Source organism: Lipotes vexillifer, unplaced genomic scaffold, assembly GCF_000442215.2.
Source record: "Lipotes vexillifer unplaced genomic scaffold, Lipotes_vexillifer_v1.1 scaffold240, whole genome shotgun sequence".
NCBI classification, from domain to species: domain Eukaryota; kingdom Metazoa; phylum Chordata; class Mammalia; order Artiodactyla; family Lipotidae; genus Lipotes; species Lipotes vexillifer.
The window spans coordinates 6229392-6253942 of record NW_006797481.1 but is presented as its reverse complement, the minus strand read 5'-3'; the positions used below and the strand labels follow the sequence as shown (position 1 = coordinate 6253942).

General features: G+C 39.6%; 1 protein-coding gene across 1 annotated transcript in view; it reads left to right on the top strand.

The window, feature by feature from the left end:
- Positions 1 to 4099: 4099 nt before the first annotated feature.
- The window catches only part of ATRNL1 (attractin like 1), a 713182-nt gene continuing 692730 nt past the window's right edge, over positions 4100 to 24551 (top strand). Inside the window, exon 1 of the mRNA XM_007469606.1 lies at positions 4100 to 4781. Within this exon, the coding sequence (XP_007469668.1) occupies positions 4489 to 4781 (293 nt within the window). The 5' untranslated portion in view covers positions 4100 to 4488. The remainder of the gene's footprint in view (positions 4782 to 24551) is intronic.

Sequence of the window (24551 nt, the reverse complement as noted above, 5' to 3'; positions counted from 1 at the left end):
GTTTTTTTTTTTTTTTTTTTTTTTTTTTTTTTTTACTGTCTAATCTCACAGACCATTAATGCTCTATCAGTGTCTTAAGAATACTGCCCCAATTGCACTAAGGGTCCCTTTGAATGAATACATTTCTGGCTCTTGGGGCCAGGCTATCTACAGCTCTCATTACCTTAGCTGCTTTCAGAAGCCTCCTATGAGGCAAATGATGAATAATAACCAGAGTAGAGATCATTCTTCAGTCAAGCAACTGAGAAGGGGCTCCTTTGGTTCATTAGCCCAAATAGGATCTTTTACTTTGTGAATGGCAATCAACAGAGCAGTGGATCTATCATTTTTCTAGTTCTTTAAAAAAAAAAAAATTTGCATTTCCTTCAATTTGGCAACGTGAAGTCTTAGGTTTTTGCCTTTTATAGTACCATTGTTAGATGGTATGAATGGAAATGAAACACACTCCCCCAAATATCTAAAGGTCCTGATATAAGGCTAATTGTTGAGAAAATATACTTATCTTTCCCCTTGGAGCAATTTTAATAGATAATTCCAATCTTAACAGTTTCATCCCACTTCAGTAAAACTGACTTTTCCCCTACTACCTCTTTGGAGTAAATTTTCATCTTTCTGCTAGATTTATAACTGCTATTACCAATACTATGTGTTATTGTCGTGTTGTGTAGCACAGCTAGGATGCTGACTCTCCTTCTTTGGAAAAAAGATAACATGACGTTGGAGTTTTAAAATTTCTTGATCAAAGAAAATACTGAAACATCAGTCAAGAGTCTGGGCAAGCTTTATCACTATTTTGTGCAACCATTGTAAATCATTTAAGTTTTCTGTGTCTACATCTGTAAAATATGTGCCACTCAGCTGTACAAGGAACTCCCAATCTAGTGAGCCTAATAAAAGATAAGCTTATCCAGGGGTAGAAATTATGTTTTATTCATCTTTGTTTTCTCCTGCTTAAATTCATAAGTTACTCAGTAAATGCTGACTGAAAGAGTTTGAAAGAAAAACAGGATATAGGGCAAGTGCAAATCCTGTGAGATCCTTATGAGAATAATTTTATATAAATTTAATATATTCAGCTTGATTCTAAAGGCAATGTTGAGAGGAGGCCTGTGGGGCTGTATGTTCTTCAGTGTAACCTAAAGTACTGAGCTGATTATAGTGGTTAGAAGATTAAAAGATATATATTTTTAATGGGCAAACCCTTTGCTTAAATATAGCCTACCGTCAGTATGTGGCTGAGCAGTGATCTCTCTTGTTAAAGTGGCTCCTGTGTATCGAGTTACCTTCACACTCAGTGATGGTTTTAAGAGCTTGGCCACCTTCCACATGTCTGAAAGCAACTCTACATTAGATGTGAGAAAGATGTGGCTGACTTTAAACTTTGGTTGGCGTGAGAAGAATGGAGAAGGCAACAGGGCTTGTTCATGCATGGTTAATACTAGAAAGAGTTCCGGATTTTACAGTCATGGAAATTAAAATGTGTGATCCAGAACAATTTCCTCCTTTTAATTATTTTTCCAAAATGTTCTTCTCTCCTTCTCCCCCATCCCAAGCAGTCTCTAAGGGGCATATGATATCGAAAAGATGTGAAAAGAAGAAGCTGTCCTTTTTAGGTTTGAGACTGACATTTCTGGTACTGATATTTTGGGGGAATTGTGATTTGTTTGTTCCATAAATGAAAATCATGATTTTCCTTTTTCTTTTTTACTTCTTTCTGTCTTCATCTGTAAAATGGGGTTAATGGAGGATTTCATCTGCAAAGTGGGGATAACAGATTAAAAGAGATGACATGGGTACATTATGCCCCAAATATACATGAGTTGAATCTTAATAATAATATTATGACTGTGTGGTTACAACAAAAACTTTTTCTCCTTTTGCTGTCAGAAATGCTTTTGGTAGATTTCAAATTCTTTTTCATACTGCCTGCTCTTCTTTTGTGGGGATCCAATAATATTGCTGTGACTCGAGTGTACGGGGCTGCAATTTGTGTTCGGCTTCCTTTCTCAAGGGTTCAAACAGCCTATTTAGTGAAGGCACAAAAGTACAAAGCAAAAATTTCAGCATATGCCATCAAATCTTGGAAAGTCATCTAAAGGAGGAAAGCTTGCTACCGAGGAAGGAAAAACGGCTCTTTTCTGGGCATCATTTCTGCTCTTCTGAAAAAAGCCTCAATGTTGCAGTATTTTTCAAGGCAGAATATTGTCCCAGATGGAGGAGGAAACACTGACAAGCAGTAAAGGAGATACCTGGGGTTCCGAGGCAGCGTCGGAGAGGGGCGGCGCGCCCGGGGCTCAGAACCTCGCAGCTCTTTGTTGGGAGCGGGGGAGTCACTATTTCCGCGCAAGAAATGCCCCCACCCCCGGGAGCGGCCCCTCTGCGGAACCGGCTCCGCGACCCCAGCAGGCCCTAGCCCCCGCCCCTCTCCGTTCTTGCGGACCCCACAAAGTGGTCGGAGTGCGGTGCCTTTAAGACTTTTGCCTGCTGCACATGCTCAGCTCTTTGTGTGTTGTTGGAGTTTTTCTCTTTTCAGAAAAAAAGAAATAGGCTGGAGGATGGGACGGAGGAAGCGGGGAGCGCTGGGGGAAAAGTGCTGCACTTTTGCAGCTGTAGACAGCGGACGGGAAGGGCTTATTTTCTGCTGAAGCTGCGAAGCCGGTCCCGATCTGATCTTTCGTCTAGGGGGGAGGGCTCAGGAGGCGCGCGGTGCGAGCGGGGCCGACTTCCCAGGCACGCCGAGGGGAAGGGCACAGCGGGCCCGCGCACCACACCTGGCGGGCCGCTCTCCCCTCAGCTGGCGGGCCGGGTTGTGCGGCCGCGCGGAGGAGTCCCTGGTCCCGGTAGGGGCGGGGCGAGACCACGCGCAGGGCCTGTGTGGGGAGGAGCGGAGACACGCGCGAGTGGGAGAGGCGGCGCAGCACCCCGCGGGCTCTAAAGGCAGCACCGGCATCTGGCTAACGTTACCGGAGAGAAAATGGCTTCTGGGGGGCCGCCGGGGGCCGGCTGGGGCGGGCGAGGCTGAACCCCTCTTCCCGAGTCCCCCCTCCCGCGTTGGGCGCGCCCACCTCGGAGCTCCCGTGGCCCCCGCCCTCCCGGGCGCGCCGGGCTGGGAGCTGAGGAGGTTGGCGCAAGCCGTGGGCGAGGCGGGGCTGCGCGCTGGCTCCCCTTCCCCCTCCCGCAGGTCCCCTCCGGAGCGCCCCGCGCAGACTGCATCTCCTGCTCCCCGCCTCCGGCCCGGCCCGGGGCGCCGTGGCGGTGGGCTCGGCCTGCCGCGGGAACCTCGCAGCTCTTTGTTGGGAGCGGGGGAGTCACTATTTCCGCGCAAGAAATGCCCCCACCCCCGGGAGCGGCCCCTCTGCGGAACCGGCTCCGCGACCCCAGCAGGCCCTAGCCCCCGCCCCTCTCCGTTCTTGCGGACCCCACAAAGTGGTCGGAGTGCGGTGCCTTTAAGACTTTTGCCTGCTGCACATGCTCAGCTCTTTGTGTGTTGTTGGAGTTTTTCTCTTTTCAGAAAAAAAGAAATAGGCTGGAGGATGGGACGGAGGAAGCGGGGAGCGCTGGGGGAAAAGTGCTGCACTTTTGCAGCTGTAGACAGCGGACGGGAAGGGCTTATTTTCTGCTGAAGCTGCGAAGCCGGTCCCGATCTGATCTTTCGTCTAGGGGGGAGGGCTCAGGAGGCGCGCGGTGCGAGCGGGGCCGACTTCCCAGGCACGCCGAGGGGAAGGGCACAGCGGGCCCGCGCACCACCCCTGGCGGGCCGCTCTCCCCTCAGCTGGCGGGCCGGGTTGTGCGGCCGCGCGGAGGAGTCCCTGGTCCCGGTAGGGGCGGGGCGAGACCACGCGCAGGGCCTGTGTGGGGAGGAGCGGAGACACGCGCGAGTGGGAGAGGCGGCGCAGCACCCCGCGGGCTCTAAAGGCAGCACCGGCATCTGGCTAACGTTACCGGAGAGAAAATGGCTTCTGGGGGGCCGCCGGGGGCCGGCTGGGGCGGGCGAGGCTGAACCCCTCTTCCCGAGTCCCCCCTCCCGCGTTGGGCGCGCCCACCTCGGAGCTCCCGTGGCCCCCGCCCTCCCGGGCGCGCCGGGCTGGGAGCTGAGGAGGTTGGCGCAAGCCGTGGGCGAGGCGGGGCTGCGCGCTGGCTCCCCTTCCCCCTCCCGCAGGTCCCCTCCGGAGCGCCCCGCGCAGACTGCATCTCCTGCTCCCCGCCTCCGGCCCGGCCCGGGGCGCCGTGGCGGTGGGCTCGGCCTGCCGCGGACAAGGTCAGGAGACGGAGAGGCGATGCCCGAGTGCGACTGGAGGGAGCCAAGCGGAGGCGACAGCGGCTGGGATCTGTCCCTCCTGACCAGGGAGCGGGACTGGGGCAGGCGCCGGTGAGGAGGAGAAGCGGCGGCGGCAGCGACGCGGTGTTCTCTCCGGCCAGATTTCCCCTCCGAAGCATCCCTGTAGGCGCCCGAGAGCGCATCCCGGCCGGGCAGGGGCGCTGGGAAAGATGGAACCGGGGGGCCGGGCCCGCACTGGCCCCCCGCAGCCGGCGGCCCCGGGGCCGTGGAGAGCTCGGCCGGCGGGCGGCGGCGGCGGCGGCGCCTCCTTCTGGCTGCTGGACGGGAACAGCTGGCTGCTGTGCTATGGCTTCCTCTACCTGGCGCTCTACGCGCAGGTGTCCCAGTCCAAGCTCTGCGAGAGGACCGGCTCCTGCTTCTCGGGCCGCTGTGTCAACTCCACCTGCCTCTGCGACCCGGGCTGGGTGGGGGACCAGTGCCAGCACTGCCAGGGCAGGTTCAAGTAAGTGCCTTCGCCGGACCCCGAACCTCAGCCCTGCCCCGCACCCGTCGCGGCCTCCCCCCTTCTCTCGGCCCCGGGTACCCCGTCTGGGAGCGACCCGCAGCGCTGCGGGAGCGGGGCCCGCGCTGTCCCCCTCCAGCCCTCGCGCCTCGGGGACTTCGGGCCCTGCGTCTCGCACGGACCGCCGTGGATGCGAAGCCTTTCCCGATGGTCCACCTGTCCGCAGCGCCTCTGGTCCCCTGATCGTCAAAATTAACCGCACTCAGTTACGGTGCCAAACACCATTTTGTTAGGGCACTATTTTTTAATCAAAAATTATGCACGTAACTCGTGAAATACTTGCGCATTGTGAAGCATTCAAACAATACGGAAGTTTAAAGGTTAAAAGTTCTGGTCTACCAGTACCTCCCTTTTCCCCATCCTACTCCCCTCTCTAGAGGTAAGCACTGCTAACATGTTAGTGTATTTAGTAATAGTGATCATAAGTAGAGTTTATGATGGCCTTACTATGTGCCAAACACTGTTCTGAGCCCATTACGTGGGTTATCTCGTTTGTTTCTCACACCAACTCTGAGTTACTAGAATTACTATAGCAGTTTTACAGAGGGAAATCGAGGCAATCCAAATCAGCCAGCCTAACTCTAGAACATTTACTTTAAGCCAATATACTATGTTGAATTTGCGAGGACAGTCCTGAATTGAGAAATACAAGAGTGACTTTGGGTTAGATAAGAGGAGGAAATACCTGGACTTTTTAATGTGGTGGAGATAAAAGATTTTTCTAACTGGTTCTTTGACTATCATCTGTTGTGTGGGAGCATCACTTTCGTTTTTTTGAAGCTCAAGGACCTAAGGAGCTTGCTTTACAACAGTAAAGATACTTTCCCCCATTGGTTGATGTTTATTGCGTTGCTGTCTGATATGAAAATAAATGGGTAAATGTGGGGGGAGCAGCAGATAAGGTAGTTGAGGCCAATAGGGTGTCCATCTGACAGCTTGCACATAACAGTCACTAAGTACCTCAACTTCTTGGTTTTCTAGGTACTTCACATGAAGTTTGCTGGCTGGGTTAGTAGCTCTGAAATTGCACTATGTAGATTACTTGTTGTCAGGATGATAGCAAAATCTAAGTGAACTGTCTCTTGGGCTCTAAGGCAAAGGTAGGAATATGGTTCACCTGCTAATAATGTATTACAGGAAAATTTCCTGGGAGTTTTAAACAGCATATTTTCCTTTTTTTGAAAAAGAACTTGCCAGTTAAGACAGTGCCCCTGAAAACTCATTGTAAAAATGTATTTTTAAAAATGGGACTTTTTAATTTAAGTAGATCTTACTGTTTAAATTAGTTGACAGGACATTTTTGGAAGTGAAATCTCGGAATGACGTTTTATGAAATTCATCTGTGGCAATAAGTTAAAATGTTTCCTAGCTTCATAATTTCACAAATTAGCATAGTACTGTAGTTTTATATTTAAAAAAATTTGGTGGAGGTAATAATTAAAAGTTTAAAAAAGTGTTTCAAGGTCTGCAAAGATATCGAACTGTGCTTGTTAGCAGTCTTTATAAATTAAATGTTCTTAAACTTTTGCTTTGATCATAACAGCCAGCCTCTTTACCTAGGAAGAGAGGATTTTGAAGATATGAACTGGTAGTCAACAATGAAAAAAGCCACATCCATTTTTTATATCCTTTGGTACATAAATAGGAAGATTGCCTGATTAATGTGTAAGTTAGGGACATTGGCCTTTGGGTGGGTGGAATTGCTCCATTTCTCTAAAGAGGACAGAAATTGCTGCAGTCCTGAGAAGCTTCTGTCTACATTTTATAGTAGTGGAATTGCCAATCAACCGGATCAGCAGCCTGTAACCTCACTAGCAGAGGTTGTCTCAGTTAGTAGGAAAGATCACAGATCAAGTTAAAACTAGCTTAAATAATATAGAGAGATGGTTGGTGTTTGTGAAAGATACATTAGTGAGTAAAAGAGGACTAGTTTTTTTTTTTTTATATAGATATAGTTAAATAACAATAAACCCTGGACTAATCATTGAATATTCATTTCCTGGAAGCTGTTTCCTATGATTCATTGTACCCTATTAGTAAGTACTTTTTCATTTCTCTGTGGAATACAAGCTACTAGTTAGAGTAAATATAACTGGTACAACTCTGTGTTTTGTTATGTATTCTCTTAGCGTAAAGAAAAAAGTGGTATTTAATGTTAAAGGGAAGAATCAATTTAGAAGAAAAGATTTCTTCCTGGTAAAGTACATGCTAAGCTAAGAAAGGTTTATTTGAGGATGGTGGCTTGTTTTATCCAGCATTTGAAGTAATAGCACAGTGGGAAAGACTTTAACTGGAAATTCTCACTTCATTAATTATCTTGAAAATCTTTTACGTAACTGAAGGATAGCCACGTAACAAACAGACATCAAAAATGATTAATCTTGGTAAGCAGGTGTCAAAATTAATTGGCTGGTTCCATGGTAACATAGCTTTTTTCCTACTGTAGGGATTTCACTAGGGAATGAGTATCCTTCAAATGCTTCTTTAGAACAGAAGATTGATGGAGGGAGAAATGCAGAAGCAAATATGGTATCAAAAGTGGTACTTCAGTTCTCTTAGGATTGATTTCAGTCTTCTGTTTCCATTTGAAAAGAATAAAACTCTCAGAATTACAAGCCATTCCTCTCATAGGTAAAGCAGAACGAACACTGATCATCAGCTAAAGCTGGACTAAAAGACTTAGGACTGAGAATCAGAGAGGACAGTGCCAATTTGAAATATAATAATCAAGGATATGATATATGCAAATTTGAATTACATTTACTTGGGTAGCTTAGTATCACACTGGAGTAGAAAATGTTTTACTCTAACCTATTTGAATGAATAACATTCTCTATTAGAAGCCAGTTCTTTAGAATTATTTTTGTAGAGTAGTTGAGATTTATGTTTATATAAATTAATAATTTGAGTTCAAACTCGGACATTTTCTTGCTTATGTGACTTAGAAACCTAAGACTTCTAATTTCTCTTAGGTAAACAAAATAGCTGATATTAACGTTCTGAGATTGGAAAATAACTCATTATATTGTGAATATTTTATAAATGTATATTATTAAAACATATTTATTGAATATTTCTCTAAAATCTATTAAATCTTATTGTGTGTTTAATGTATATAGATATTTTTTAAATCTCTTAAGTCAGTCAAGTATGGTTAATGAATTTCACACATTTATAATGGAAGTAGTCTATTTCTCTTTTGACAGCAAAATGAAGATATAATATCAGGAGTGAGGTTGCTATTGTAAACAGAAAGTGGCAGGGTTAAATGTGTCAATATTTTCCCTAAGTTATTATTATTATTATTATTTGCGGTACGCGGGCCTCTCACTGTTGTGGCCTCTCCCGTTGCGGAGCACAGGCTCCGGACTCACAGGCTCAGCGGCCATGGCTCACGGGCCCAGCCGCTCCGCGGCATGTGGGATCTTCCCGGACCGGGACACGAACCTGTGTCCCCTGCATTGGCAGGCGGACTCTCAACCACTGCGCCACCAGGGAAGCCCCCATTCCCTAAGTTACTGTTAAAAATAAAACAACCCCAACATATGTGCGTATACACACACACACACACACGCACATATTTGGAATCCTTTTTAATAATAATAGGGAAGCTATCAGTAACTATAAAGTTAAATTGAATATTCCCTGTCCCCAGGTCTTCTTTATTTCAAACTAAGATTATAATATGTAATTTATATCCATGGGTGGGTTCTTTTTACATTATTAAACCATAAAATCATACAATAGATTTTAAAATAATTTAAATTGAGTGTTTCTAAGATCCTAAATTGATAAATTGCTTGTACTAGCATGGTTTTCAAGACCATGTGTCTACATAATTTGGTTCCTTTAGCAGATCAGACTCACCCTGCCTGTTTTCCTGCCTGGGTCTTTTAAAGTTCCTTGAAAGTGTCACATTCCTTTTGGACTCAGGGCATTTCACACATATGCATACATCTCTCTGAACCGTCTTTCCTATGTGGTCTTTGCTTGACTTATTACTAAGCATCCTTTGAATTTTAGCTTATACTAGTGTCTAAAGGAAGCCTTTCTGACTCCTCAGACTATGTGACCCCTCGTTATGTACTCTTATAGCACTATTTTTACTTTTTAGCACTTTCATAATGAATTATTTAATTACAATTGTAATTTTTTCTTAAAAATTATTTTTAAGAGCTTTATTGGGGTATAATTGACATGCAATAAACTGTACAATTTAGAAAGTTTGGACATATATATGCACCTCTTAAACTATCACCACAATCAAGATCATAAAAATATCAATCACACTCAAAAGTTTCATGTGCCCCTTTGTATTCCCTCCCTCTCCTTTCCGCTGCCTCTCCCTGTCCCCAGGCAACTAACTGAGCCTCTTTCCTTCAGTATAGATTTCTAACAAAATGACAAAACTCTTTTTCAAAGTAGTTGTATCTTTTATATTCCCACCAGCAGGGTATGAATGTTCCAGTTAATTTACACCCTCACCAACACTTGGTATGGTCAGTCTTAAATTTTAGCGGTTCTGCTAGGTGTGTAGTGATATCTCATTGTGATTTTATTTTGCATTTCCCTAATGACTAATGAGAGCATCTTATCATGTGCTTACTTGCCATCTGTAGATCTTCTTTGGTGAGGTATCTGTTCATATCTTTTGCACATTTTTAAAATTGTTTTTTCTTATTGATTTTTATGAGTTCTTTATATATTCTGGATACTAGTTCCTTATCAGATATATCATTGGCAAATATTTTCTCCCATCTTGGGGCTTGTCTTTTCATTCTCTTAACGGTGATTTCAAAGAACAGAAGTTTAAAAAAAAAAACAAGTTTTAAATTTCAATTCCAGTTTATCATTTTTCTCCTTTTATGGATTGTGCTTTAGGCGCAATATCTAAGAAGCCTTTGCCTAAACCAAAGATTTTCTTTATTTTTTTTTTTCCTAGAAGTTTTGTAGTTTTAGATTTTACAATTAGGTTTATAGTCCATTTTGAGTTAATTCCACATCTAGTGAGAGGTATGGATCTCAATTTTTTTTTTTTTTGCATATAGATATCCAATTATTCTAGGATCATTCGTTGAAAAAAAAACTATCCTTTCTCTACTAAAGTGGCTTGGCAACTTTGTTGAAACCAGTCGTTCGTATATTTGTGTGTCTGTTTCTGGACTCTGTTCCACTGATCTATTTGTATGTCAAGATTATTATAGCTTTATAAGTCTTGAATTCAGGGAGTTTAAGTCCTTCAATTTTGTTCTTTTTCAGTTATTTTGGCTACTCTATGTCCTTGGCATTTCCACATGAATTTCAGAATCAGCTTGTCAGTTTCTACAAAAAAGCCTGCTGGGATTTTATTTGGGACTGTATTGAATCTATACATCAGTCTGGGGGACAGTTGACACCTTATCGATATTGAGTTTTCTCACCCGTGAACATGGTATATCTCTCCATTTATTTAAGTCTTCTTTAATCTCTCAAAAATATTTAAAAGTTTTCAGTGAACAGGTCTTACAACTCTTCTGTCAGATTTTCCCCTAAGCATTTAATATATTTTGCTGCTATTGTAAATTATATATACGTGTGTGTGTGTGTGTGTGTGTGTGTGTGTGTGTGCGTATAAAATATGAAAATACAACTGATTTTTGGTCTTATATCCTTTAATTTTGCTAACCTCACTTATTAGTTGTAGTAGTAGTAGTTTTTGTAGATTCCTTATGATTTTCTACATAGATGATTATGTTGTCTGCAAGTAAAAATACTATAAGCCTTTTCTGTGCAATCTGGATGGCTTTCATTTCTTTTTCTTGCCTTGTTTCACTGGCTAGAACCTCCATTACAGTGATGTATACAGATGATAAGAGTGGTTGGCTGTGTCTTGCTTTTTGATTTAAAGGAAAAATATTCAGTCTTTAACCATTAAGTATGATGTTATGTGTAAGATTTATAAAACCTTTCTGATTTTCTGTTTCTGTCAGTTATTGAGAGGGGGTATTGAAATCTTCAATCATAATTTTGTAATTATCTATTTCTCTGCAGTCAAATCTATTTTTGCTTCATGTAGTTTGAAGCTCTGTTATCAGGTGCATGAAATTTTCTATTATATCCTATTGGTAAATTGATCCTTTTTTCATTATGGAATGACTAGTTCCTGAAAAGACTATCCTTTTTTCATTGATGTTTTTGCCCCTTTGTTGAAAATCAGGTGGATGTCTCTCTCTCTGTATCTATTTCTTGATTCTGTTCTGTTCTGTTGATTCATGTGTCTTTACTTTGGGAAATGCATTTCTTTTGACTACTGGATCTTTATAGTAAGTCTTTTTCCTTTTTAAATTTATTTTTGGCCGTGTTGGGTCTTTGTTACTGCGTGAGGGCTTTCTCTAGTTGTGTCGAGTGGTTGCCTCTTCGTTGTGGTGTGCAGGCCTCTCATTGAGGTGGCTTCTCTTGTTGTGGGCCATGGACTCTAGGTGTGCGGGCTTCAGTAGTTGCGGCACATGAGCTCAGTAGTTGTGGCTCACGGGCTCTAGAGTGCAGGCTCAGTAGTTGTGGCACAGGGGGTTAGTTGCTTCGTGGCATGTGGGATCTTCCCGGACCAAGGCTTGAACCCTTGTCCCCTGCATTGGCAGTCAGGTTCTTAATCACTGTACCACCAGGAAAATCCCTTTATAGTAAGACTTAAAATTAGATAGTGAGATTCCTCCAACTCTGCTTCTGTTTTTGAAAATTCATTTGGTTTTTCTAGTTCATTTGCTTTTCCACATAAATTTTAGAATCAGTTTGTCAATTTCTTAAAAAAAAAAGCTGGGATTTTGATTGAGATTGTGTTGATTCAAGAGATCATTTTGGGAAGAATTGACATCTAGACAATATTGAATTTTCTAGTCCATCAACATGATATATTTCTTCATTTATTTAGGTTTTCATTGATTTCTTTTTTCAGATACAGATACTGCATACATTTTGTTAGATTTATACCTAAATAGTTTGTATTCTTTGATGCTATTGTAATTGATAACTTCCTTTAATTTCAGTTTCTAATTGTTCTTTTTCATTATGTAGAAATGCAATTGATTTTTGTATATTGACCTTGTATCCTGCAATGTTGCTAAACTCAGTTTCAGTAGCTTTTTTTTTTGTTGATTCTTTGGGGCTTTCTGTACAGATGATCATAGCATCTGTTTTACTTCTTCCTTTCCCATTATATGCCCTTATTTTTCTTCTGGTTCTGTTGTACTTGCTAGGACCTTCAACCTGATGTTGAATATGAGTACAAGAGTGGATATCCTTGCCTTGTTTCCAATCTTAGGTGGAAAACATTCAGTCTTTAAACATGAAGTATCATGTTAGTTGCATGTTAGGCTTTTTAAAAATAAATGCCCTTTATTAGGTTCAAGAAGTTCCCTACTATTCCTAATTTTGAGAGTTGAGATAACGGAAAAATGTGTATTGGTCTCTGCCCCTGGTTCCTGGCATAGAGTTCCTAAAACTGTTATAATTTCCTATGTGATAAGAGCACTAGAAGCATCTCTTGTTCTAATGTTCATCTTTTACCTTTGTTCCTAACACAGGGCTGCTGAAACCCTTGTAATTTCCCCGGTGATAGTAGTAGCTCCTGGATGGCTTCTGGATGAGGGCTAGTTACCAGAAAGGCCAAGTCATGGTTTGAAGCTTGGAATCTTCAGCCCTGGGCCCCGTTCTGTTGAGAAGGGAGAACGGCTGAAAGTAGAGATACGATGAATCACGCCTACATGATAAAGCCTCCATAAAATCCCCAAAGTTTGGGGTTCAGAGAGCTTCAAGTGAACACACGAAGGTGCTCGGAGAGTGATGCACCTTAACAGGGCAGGGAAACACTGAACCCCTTCGCCCATGTATTACCCTATGTAGCTCTTCTAGCTGGCTGTTCCTGAATTATATCCTTTTATAATAAACTAGTGATCTAGTAAATAAAATGTCTGAGTTCTGTGAGCCTCTCTAGCAAATTAATTAAACCCAAGGAAGGGGTCCTTGGATCCCCTAGTCTATGGCCAGTTGGTCAGAAGCATAGGTGGTATCTGGGCTTGCAACTGGTTTCTGAAGTGGGGCAGGGTTCAGTGCGGGGGCAGTCTTGTGGGACTGAAACCTTAACCTGTGGAATCTGATGCTGTTTCCTGTTAGATAGTTTCAGAATTGAGTTGAATTCTTGGACACTCTGCTGTTGCCTGTGAATTCCTTGGTGGTGGGGAAAAGCCTCCATACATTTGGTGACCGGAAGCGAAGGTTGTGTGAATAGTAAAGGAGACTTATGGGGAAGAAGCACACAGTAGAGAAGAACTGGATTTTTTCCTACACGGGAGGAAAAAAGCTGAGAATTTTTCCATTTACAGTCGTGTATGGATGTTGAATTTTGTCGCATGTTTCTTCTCTATCTATTGAGACAGTCGTTTGGTTTTTCTTCTTTTGTTTGTTAATATTGGTGAATGAAATTGATTGATTTTCAAATGTTTAATCAGCCTTACATTCCTGGGGTAAACTCCACTTGGTCCCAATATATTATACTTTTTATATATTGCTGGATTTAATTTGCTAATATTTCGTTGAGGATTTTTGCTTCTGTGTTCATGAGAGATATTGTTCTGTAATTTTCTTTTCTTGAAATGTCTTTGGTTGCCTTATCATGGTGTAATGCTAACCTTACAAAATGAGTTAGGAAATGCTCCCTCTTCTTATGTTTTCTGGAAGGATTTATGTAGACTTGCTATTACTTTTCTCTTAAATGTTTGGTAAATTCATCAGTGATGCCATTTGGGCCTGGAGTTTCTTTGTGGAAGGCTTGCAGCTGTGAACTCAGTTTTTTAAGTAGATGCAGGGATATTCATTTTATCTATTTCTTGAGTGAGTTTTGCAGATTGTATCTTACAGAGAATGGGTCCATTTCATCTAAGTTTTCAAATTTATGGGCATAAAGTTGTTCATAATATTTCCTTATCATCCGTTTAAAGTCTGTGGGGTCTTTAGTGATATTTCTTCTTCCATTTCTGATATTGGTAGTTTATGTTTTCTTTTTTCTTGCTTAGTCTGGCTAGACATTAATGTTATCAATCTTTTCAAAGAATATGTGTTTGGTTTCATTGATTCCTGCTATTTTTTCTTTTGTTGTTTTTTCAGTTTCATCGATTGCTGCTTTATTTTATTTTATTTTATTTTATTTTTGCCACACCACTCAGCTTGCAGGATCTTAGTTCCTGAGCAGGGATTGAACCCAGGTCCGTGGCAGTGAAAGCCCCGAGTCTTAACCACTGGATCGCCAGGGAATCCCTGCTTCCTTTGGTTTTAACTTACTTTTATTTATTCTAGTTTCTTAAGATGAAAAGCTTAGATCATTAATTTGAGATGTTTCTTCCTTTTAATAAAAGCATTTGAATGCTATACATGTTCTTCTAAGCACTGCATTAGCTGAATCTCACATATTATGGGATGTAGTACTTTGATTTTCATTCAGTGTAATTGAACTAAATTATGATTTACCTTGAGACATTCTCTTTGGCTTATGTAGAACTGTTTTGCTTAATTTCCAAATATTTGGGAATTTACCAGAGCTTTTTCTTTTATTTATTTCTAGTTAAATTCCATTATGTCCGAAGAACATACCTTTTATGATTCTAGTTTTTATAAATTTGTTAAGACTTGTTTTTTGGACAAAATATGGTCTATCGTGGTGAATGTTACATGTGCAGTTCAAAGAATATACATTCTGCTGTTGAATGGAGTGTTACAGAAATGTCAAGAAGGTCAGTTGGTTGTTTATATTGTTTAGATCTTCTGTATCCCTAATGATATAGTATCTGCTTGTTCTGTTGATTACTGAAAGAGGAGTGTTGAAGTCTCCCGCTGTATTTATGAATTTATCTGTTTGTTTCATTTCTGTCAGTTTTGCTTCTTGTATTTTGAAGCTTTTTTTGAGATGCATATACAGTTAGAATTGTTGTCTTTTGGTGAACAGACCCATTCATCATAATATAGTTTCCCATCTCATTTTCTTTGGTAATTCTTTTTACTTTGAAATCTGCTTTGATATTAATAGCCACACTAGCTTTCTTCTGCTTATTGTTTGCATGATGTATCTTTTTTGACTTGGAAAGAATGATGTGTGTGTGTGTGTGTGTGTGTGTGTGTGTGTGTGTGTATGTATGTATGTGTATGTAAATATATATATATATATATTTATATATAAAATCCAGTCTAATAATCTATCTTTATATTGGTTTGTTGAGACTATTTACATTTAATGTATTTGGATATTTTTTAGCATTCCATTTTAATTTTCTGTTGGCCCTTTTGGTATATGTCTTTGTATTATTTTTTAGTGGTTATGATAGTGTGCTAGTGATTACACTATGAATAGCTAACTTTTTATAGTCTATTTAGAGTTAGTAATATATTACTTCAGGAAAATTAAGAAATTTTGGAACCATATAGGTCCATTTATCTTCACCTGCTGACCTTTGCTATAATTGTCATATAATCACATCTACATGTATGGCAAATCTCATCTGATAAAGTTATAAATTTTGCTTTCAACAATCATACATACTTTAAAGAACCTAAGAGTAGGAAAATAGTCTTTTATATTTTCTCAGATATCTGCTCTTCCTTTTGCTCTTTGTTTATTTCTCAAGTTATAAATTAACTCTTAGTGTCATTTCCCTTTTATCTGAATCACTTTCTTTTGGATTTCTTTTTGAGCACGACTGCTGCTGATGGACTTTCTTAGTTTTCCTTGTTTTGAGAATATTTTGCCTTTTTTACTGAAAGATATTTTCCCAAGTACAGAATTCTGGGTTGACAGTTCCTTTCTTTCAGTGTTTTAAAGATGTTGCTTGACTCTCTTCTGGCCTGCATAGTTTCTGAAATCTGCAGGGAAATCTGCAGTCAATCTAATTATTTTTCCCCTGTATGTATAATTTCATTTTTTTTCTAGCTACTTTCAAGCTTTTTATACAACTTTTGTTTTTAGCAGTTCAGATTCTGATGTATCTGTGTGTAGCTTTCTTTGAATTTACCCTGGTTAGGGTTTGCTGAGCATCTTGAATTTATATCTTTCACAAATACAGGATTTTTCTAAAAACCGTTATTTCTTCAAATATATTTTTCTGCACCGGTCTTTTTCCCTTCTCTTTCTTGGACTTCGGTGATACTAATGTTAGGCTTAAACAAAATTCTTGAGGCTCTGTTCTCTCTCTTTTTTTTTTTAACTCTTTTTTTCTTTCTTTAGATTGTACAATTTCTGTTGAACTGTCATCAACTTCACTGACTGTTGCCTCTGCAGTCTCCACTATGCTTTTGAACTCATCCAGTCATTTTCAAATTTAAGATATAGTTTTCAGTCCCCACATTTCTGTCATGTTCTTTTTTATGATTTCTATTTCCCTGTTGAAAACTTCTCCCATTTCATTTAAGTGTCTTTACCTTTACCCCATGGAGTACAGTTTTAATACCTAACGTCTTTGTCTGATGATTCCAATTTCTGGATTTTCTCGGGATTGACATCTATTGATTATCTTTTCCATTGAGAATCTGTTACATATTCCTGATTCTTTGTATGTTGAGTGATTTTGGATTTATTCTGGATGTTCTGAATGTTATGTAGGTTCTTGGTCCTGTTATTCGCTGGAGAATGCTGATTTATTTATTTACTTACTTATTTTTATTTAGTAGGCAACTAACCGGTTAGGTACAAGTAGCAAATTCTCTATCTTGCTTTCTGAGGGCAGTGGTTCTAATCTTCGTTCCATTTTCAAAGCTTTGGATCTAAATGCACACATGCCACTCAGGGATTAGTCTGAGACTTTGTGGTGTTTTAAATTTTAATTCACTTCTCAGAGCCTGTGATAAGCTGCTTTTTGGTCTGTCCCACACATGAGCAGCTCAGATTGAGCTTGAGTCTTATGTGGGTTCGTATACAGAATTAGGGTATCTGCATCTTCAGCTCCCTCTTCCTTAGGATTCCCCCCACACTCTTTGGCTTGAAAGGGCACTTTTCCCCAGTTATTCTTGCTTTTGAAGAGACAGAATTTCTCTTAGGATTTGATCTGCATATGCATGTGCTGCTGCCTTCTCTCAGGCTTTGCCATCTTTGCCATCTCTCCGGCCATCGTTTTTGGAAAGTCCTGAAGTTTTGTTTCTTGGGTTGTTGCAGTAGCCCTTTAATTGATCTCTCTGTTTCTGTTTTTTCTCTTGTTCATCTGTCCTTTATTGCTGCCAGAGTTTGCTTGATAGAACACAAATTTGATCATATCTTCCTTTGCCTAAGAACTGGAGTATTTAAGGTAGTGAGTGGTGCCAAGGTTTCTGATGAGGGATCTGTTGTCATTCAAATTGTTGTTCTCCTCTAGGTAGTGTGTCATCTTCCTCTGTCTGTCTTTCTTTTTTTTTTTCTCTTAGGTTTTCAGAAATTTGGTTATGATATGTGTGGGTGTGGAATTCTTTGTTTACCTTGCTTATTATTTGCTCAGCTTCTTGTTCTGTAAGTTTATATCTTTTTCAAAATTTGCAAAAATTTCTGTTATCATTTCTTCAGATATTTTTTTCAGCTCCACACTTTTTCCTTTCTTTCTGTGACTCCTGTGAGACAAATGTTAGCTCTTTTGTTACTAACTTTTAAGTCACTAAAGCTCTGTTCATTTCCTTCAATCTATTTTCTCTCTCTTCAGACTGGATGATTTTTATTTATGTATCTCTATATTCACTGATTCTTTCCTCTATCTTCTCTATTCTGCTCTTGGACCCCTCTTGTGAGTTTTTATAAAACGTTTCATTTGTTGTATTTTTCCATTTTGTTCTTCTTTACATCTTCTGTGTCTTTGCTGAAACTTATATTTTTGTATTTGTTCCAAAAGTGTCTGAAGCTGCTTATTGGGCCATTTTTCTGAGAGCTGCTCTAAGATTCTTGACAGATAATTCCAGGATCCTTGTCATGTCAGTGCTGGTACCTGCTGATTATCTCTTCTCAAATGTGTTGAGATTTTGTATGGCAAGTAATTTTGGATTGTATCCTGGATATTTTGAGTATTATGTACGAGACTCTTGTTCCTATTTAAATATTCTGTTCTAGGAGGCAGTCAACTCGTTTTGGCATGTATGACCTAGCTCACTTTTTAAAAGTACAGCTTTATTGAGTTATAATTTATATACCATAATATTCATACATGTCAAAATACCATTTTAAAGTGTTTGATTCAGTGGTCTTTAGTATATTCAGAGAGTGGTGCAACCATCACCACGCTCTAGTTTTAGAACTTTTTCATCACCCCATAAGGCAAACCCACACCCATTTGCAGTCACTTTGCATTTTCCCTACCTACCAATTCCACCAATCTAGGCGCTGCTAATCTACTTTCTCTATGAGCTTGTTTATTATGGACATTTCATAGAAACGGAATCATATAATTATATGGTCTTTGTCACTGACTTCTTTCACTTAGCATGTTGTCAAGTTTCATTGTATTGGTATTGCACATTTGTTTTTCTCTTTATCAGCTGATGGACATTTGGGTTGTTTCTTCTACCTTTTGGCTACTGTGAATAATGCTGCTATGAATTTTTTGTGTACAGGTTTTGGCATGGACATACGCTTTAATTTCTCTTGGCGAAATGCTAGGAGTGTGCTGGCTCTCTTCTGTGCTGAGATTAGACTGCCCACTTAGTTACAATTTAGTTGCTGTGTTGATTCTGATCAGTTTCACATATTGCACCGAAGGGCATGCCCAGGACTTCATACACAGATTTAAAGAATCCCCTTTTTCACCTTCCTCATCTTTGTAATTTCTTTCCTCATCTTTGTAATTTCTTTCCATTCTCTTGTTAGGAGGATAAGGGGAGCTGACTCTATTGTCATTTGCCTGGTTCAGGGCAGAGATGGTCCACCCCCAGTCTCTGCAGCTGCTGCACCCCTAGTGGTGAGGGGCAAGGGTGCTGCCTTTTTGCTGGCATTTGCTTAGTACAGGGTAGGGATGGTTGAAGTGACTCCATCCACACATTCTCCCCCAGTGGGGAGGGAGAGATTCTTTTTTTTTTTTTTGTAGGTAAAATAAGCATTTAAAAAATAAAAGCACTGTGTAAATTAGGAATTTTCAAGTTGATTCTCTGTCTCATTAAAAAAATAGAAGATTTAAGATCATTTTTCACGTTTTGATGTATTAAGTTTTATGCCAGCCTTCATTTGTACTTTTATGACAATATAATTATGCTAATAATGAATTTTTTTCCAGAAAGTAGAATTTATTATTCTAACTATTTCATGTAAGACTAGTATTAATAGCATTAAAACTAACATTTCACACGTTAAATTATGAGTTTAGAGGAGAAATGATATTATGTGGTGGAAAAAGCTTTTACCTGTATTGCCTTTTTTATTGCTGATGAAAATCCTGTGAGGTAGATGTTGTTATTCTCATTTTACAGTGGGAATAGAGAGTGAAAGACCTGAAGCAATTATTTATGCAAAGTCTGATAGCTACTAAGTGATAGCTGAGTTGCCAAACATGTCTTTCTGGCTCTTTTTCCATAGCAAGCCGTCTTCTACTCGTCAATAAGAAGTTTCTCCTCAGTTATAAATTCATAATCTTCTGGATTTCCAGATAGCAGAGGGGCACTTAGGATCATGAGTTTTGATACCAAACTGACATGGGATTGAGGTCTATTTCTGCCAATGTGCCATGAATGTTGCATGGATTTAGTTTGCTGCTTTACTGAACACTTGATAAGTTTTATGGCATTACGGTTTTAAAACAATCTTGTGAAATAAGCATTATTGTTATAACTGTTTTGCACACAAGGAAACTTGAGGCTTAGGGAGTTTGAGTAACATACCCATTAGGTGACCGGGCTGAGATTCTTGTAGCTCTTTTAAAGTTTTGCCTGTTTCTTCTAGTTTCTCAGTCATGTCTTTTTTATTCTCCAGTGAAAAGAGAGTATTGTTCTACAGAGTTCTTACGTGTCCTTTGTGAAGTTAGTATGAATGAGTGCGTTTTACAGTACACAGAGATACCATAAGAAAAGTCTAAGCTCATTAAATAATTCTCTATGATATAGCAATATTTTATTTATCTCCAAACTTGTTGATTATTTAAATGTATATTATAACAGGAACTTTTAATGTCACATTCCTGGATAGGCTGTGAGTGGTTGGTGAATCCTCAGATTTGTATATAAAATATTATTTATACGAATTTTTCTAGGCAGGAGGTAATAGCTTTTACAAGATTCTCAAAAGTGATCTCAGATCTCAAAATGGTGAGAATCACTGTACTGTAGAAAAGGAACCCAAATAATGGTCACTGTGTATGTAGAATTAAAAAACATTTTTTCAACACATGGAATGATTTCAAAAGTAAGTTTTTTAATTTATTTTTTCAAAAAAGCTTAGGAAGATTATACAACAAGGATAAAAAAATTTCCTATTAATTGAAATATTATAGTATTCAAATAATCTGAATATCTATATTACATGTAGGTACATATAGATACAATGAATATCTCTATATATTTATATGTATACATATATGTGTGTGTATATATGTACACACACACACCTGACATATTTCTATAGATATCTATCTGTATGATGGGGAGTGCTCCATCATCCCCTCTATTTGACATGTATCATTACTTTATATGCTCTACATTTATTTGCTGTTCGTATATTGTCTTCCCTCTTTCTAGCACTAAGTTGTCCAATGTGTCAGTCACTATCCACATGTGGCTGTTAAAATTTATTAAAATAAGATTTTAAAAGTTCAGTTCATTTTTTTGCACTGACCACATTTCAAGTGCTCAATAGCCATGTGTGCTTAGAGGCTCCCATACTGGACATGTATAGAACATTTCTATCATTGCAGGAAGTTCTGTTGGACAGCATTGTTCTGGAATGTAAGGTCCAGGAGGGCAGAGACTTTTTTTACTTAGTTTTTCTTGTTTTTTATTTTAATAGCTTTATTGATATGTAATTTATATAACATAAATCTCACCAGTTTAAAGTACACAATTTAATGTTTTTAAGATGCACTTAGAGAGTTGTGCAACCATAACCATAATTTTAGAACATTTTATCATTCCATAAAGTAAACCTTGTATTCAAGAGCATTCACTCTCCATTCTCTCCCTGTCCCCCAGGTTACTACTAATCTGCTTTCTAGAGACCTTCCATAATTCACAGTTTTATCTCCCATGCCAAGAATATTGCTTGCCATTTATTTTATGATGGCCCTCATGACCTTTGCCCCCTGGTGTTCCTCTCATGATTTTATGTTGTATGGCAAAAGGGAGGTTATCTCAGTGATTTTCCACCACAAATCCTGGAGGGTGAGGTATAATTATCTCCTTCCTTTGATATTAGACTTGATAGCTAACTAAGCACATACTGTTTGCTATCACTGAGGCCAGTCTGTAGACCGTTTAGTTAGTGTGCTGATGGCCAGTCCAACTGGTATAGCCAGCTTCGTTAGTGTACTTACATGGGGGAAAATATTAACTAATAAAGTCAGTACCTTTGTGGCCAGGATATGATTTGTACAAATTAGTGATCATTCAAAGTGGGACAGGGCTCCCCTGGTGGTGCAGTGGTTGAGAGTCCGCCTGCCCATGCAGGGGACACGGGTTCGTGCCCTGGTCTGGGAAGATCCCACATGCCGCGGAGCGGCTGGGCCCGTGAGCCATGGCCGCTGAGCCTGTGCTCTGTAACGGGAGAGGCCACAACAGTGAGAGGCCTGCGTACCGCAAAAAAAAAAAAAAAAAAAAAAGTGGGATGATACCCAAGGTGACTTACTGGAGTGTGGGAAGAAAGCATTAGGACTTATACTACTATTATTTTTAATTTTGATTTTTAAAATTTATACTTTATAGTGCACAATATTTAAAATAGTATATGTTTATTAACATGTAAAAATATACATTTACTTGAGTTACATAATAAAAATTCTTACTGATAAGAGAGCATGATAATTAAAGTTTGGAGACTTCTGCTCTAGCAGACAAGGTCACCTAAACTTTTATTAGGGATCAGGTGGACAGAGAATGCAGACTTGGGAGTGAGGGATGCAGAATGCACTATAAAGAAAACAAGAAGAAATGCAAGCTCAGCATGGTGTAATACAATAACGTATCGTAGTACAGAGAGGAAAAAAATACCCATAATATAATCCAGAGGTTCTCTTCATATTGTTTAAAAAGAAATCAATAAATATTAAATAATATTTTAAATAAAAACACTATTTAACAAAAGACTTGCATGTGAGGTTGGCTTCCAAAGGCAACTCTGTGTAAAGACTAGCCCTGAGTGGATCCGACTCTTCTTTGTAGAGTGGTTATGCTGGCAGTAAAACCAGATACTTTGATAAACAGGATTTATTGTTTCCTGTAATACTTTATAACGTTAAAACTATTACATTTTTCTTATTTTTAAAATGTCTTAATCAAATTTTGTATTCATGGCCAGGATAGAGAATAACACTTTAATTGATTTAATTTTAGTTCTGTTTAATGTTTGTGCTGGTTTTCCTGCATTTAGTAGTGGCTATTCCTGTGTTATAAACAGCTCAGCATGCTTATTTGATTAAGGGCTCTAGATTGGGCAGTTTCAGCTAGATGAGACATTGGCAAGGTATATGGGCATGTGCAGGCATCTAGACAGGGACTGGCAAAACTTTTTCTGTAAAGGGCCAGATAGTAGATATTTTAGGCTTTGTACACCAGATGGTCTCTGTTGCCAATACTCAACTCTGTTCTTGTAGCATGTTAACAATCTTAGATATATGTAAACAAATGGGTGTAGCTGTGTTCCAATAAAACTTCATTTACACAAATCGGCAATAGGCCAGTAGTTTATGGAGCCCTGATCTAGATTAACCATGTCAATATGGTTCTCAATCCAAGAACATGATTGCTACAAATTAGAAATAAGTTAATGACTTGAAACTTAGAATGCATTGTAAACGGCATTAGAAAGAGAAGAAGCCTGTTTTACCTTTTATGTAGCTGAATTATATGCTACCTAATTTTTGAAAATCTCTACCCAGCTGGAATGTACAGATGATGTTAAGAGTAAGAAGTGAAGAAATAGATTGGAAACTAGGTGTTTGTGGTCAGAGTGTAATCTTGGACCGTAAGACTTCTGAATTTTAGAACAGTTCCAGGTTGTGAAGATGTCCAAAGTGTGTAATGGGAGTTCTTTGCTCAAGTGGCATGGAGGTGAACATTCTTCAAGCTGAAGAAGAGATCAGGAAACTACAAAGGGGGAATTGCTCCTTCCTTATTGTGGAAGTGGTAGGAGTTTTCCCCCCTTACTCCTATCTCTTGATGGTGTGAAAGGATTTCCCATCCTTTTTTCTTGGTTGGTGTCAGCCCCTCCATGTTTCTAGTAGAGTGAAAGTGGCAAAGAGGAAACCTCTTTGCAGTAAGTAGAGGCAAAGGTAGGCTCTTGATAGGGGCGTTTGCTAGGAATGGGTGATGAAGGTACAGAAGGATTTCAGGGGCTGTGGTGAGTAGAGTTTAGAAATCCCCAGTAGCGTTAGATTTCCTCATACGCAGTTTGGGAGGTATATTCCTAACTAGGCAGATAGATTATATTGTAGGTGATAGCTGCAAAGCTTCCTGTTCTTAAATTTCCGGCTTTATTTTCTTATTAAAAGAGCTATATATTTCTTGACTATGTATTAAGGTACTCTTTGAATATGTTATAATTCTCTTCTTCCATTAGAGAAGATATTGAAATAGAAGTGGTTGTGTAAGGTCATGGAACAAATTAGAATTTTCTTTAAAATTAAGTCTCTGAGGCTCTAAACTGTTATCATACAGGCTTAATTTATGTCTGATAATTTGTATCACTTGATTCAGCCCTGATTTGGGGTTTTTGTAATTTAAATTATAGCAATATTTTGATTTTAAGGGTTTGTTACAACTGTCAGTTAGAAACTAGGGAGAAGGATTGTTTAGTGGGCCCTAGTGATGGATCTAAGCCTTGTTTAGATCAAGAGGAACTTTTATACAGAATTTATATGAGGTTGTGATCATAACATTTCTAAATCTTAATTGATATTTTCTATTTGTTGAGACATCATTTTCCTGGTTTCCTGTAGCTATTGTCCATGATTTCCTTTAGAATTTTTGAGTATATTTAAAACAGTTGATTTAAAGTGTTTGTCCAACAAGCTCAATTTCTGTGTTTCCTGAAAGACAGTATCTGTTAATTTCTCCTGTGAATGGGCTATACTTTCTTGTTCCTTTGTATGCTTTGTAATTTTTTTGTTGGAGACTGGGCATTTGATTATTATAATGTGATAACTCTAGAAATCAAGTTCTTCCCCCTCTTCAGGGTTTGTTTTTCTTACATGTGGTTGTAGTTGTGTATTTGTTTAATGACTTTTCGAAACTATTTTTTGTAATGACTGTATTCTTTGTTTTGTGTGGTTTCTAAAGTCCCTGTTCCTTTAGTTTATGGTAAGCTAGTGTTTTGACATAGATTTCCTCAAATCCCTGGAGTCAAGAAAAAATAAAGAATTCTCCCATTCTGTGCACATTGACTCTGTTGGGAAACTGCTTCAGTGCTTAGCCACGTTGTTTATGACTCTGCCTTACCCTTCACTTCCTTCTTGCTCTGAGTCTGAAAATTAGCCAGAGGTGGAAGTGTAGAGTCTTCTCAGGTCTTTCCTGAGCTTGTAGTCTAAGAAAAGTCCTCCTGGGCAT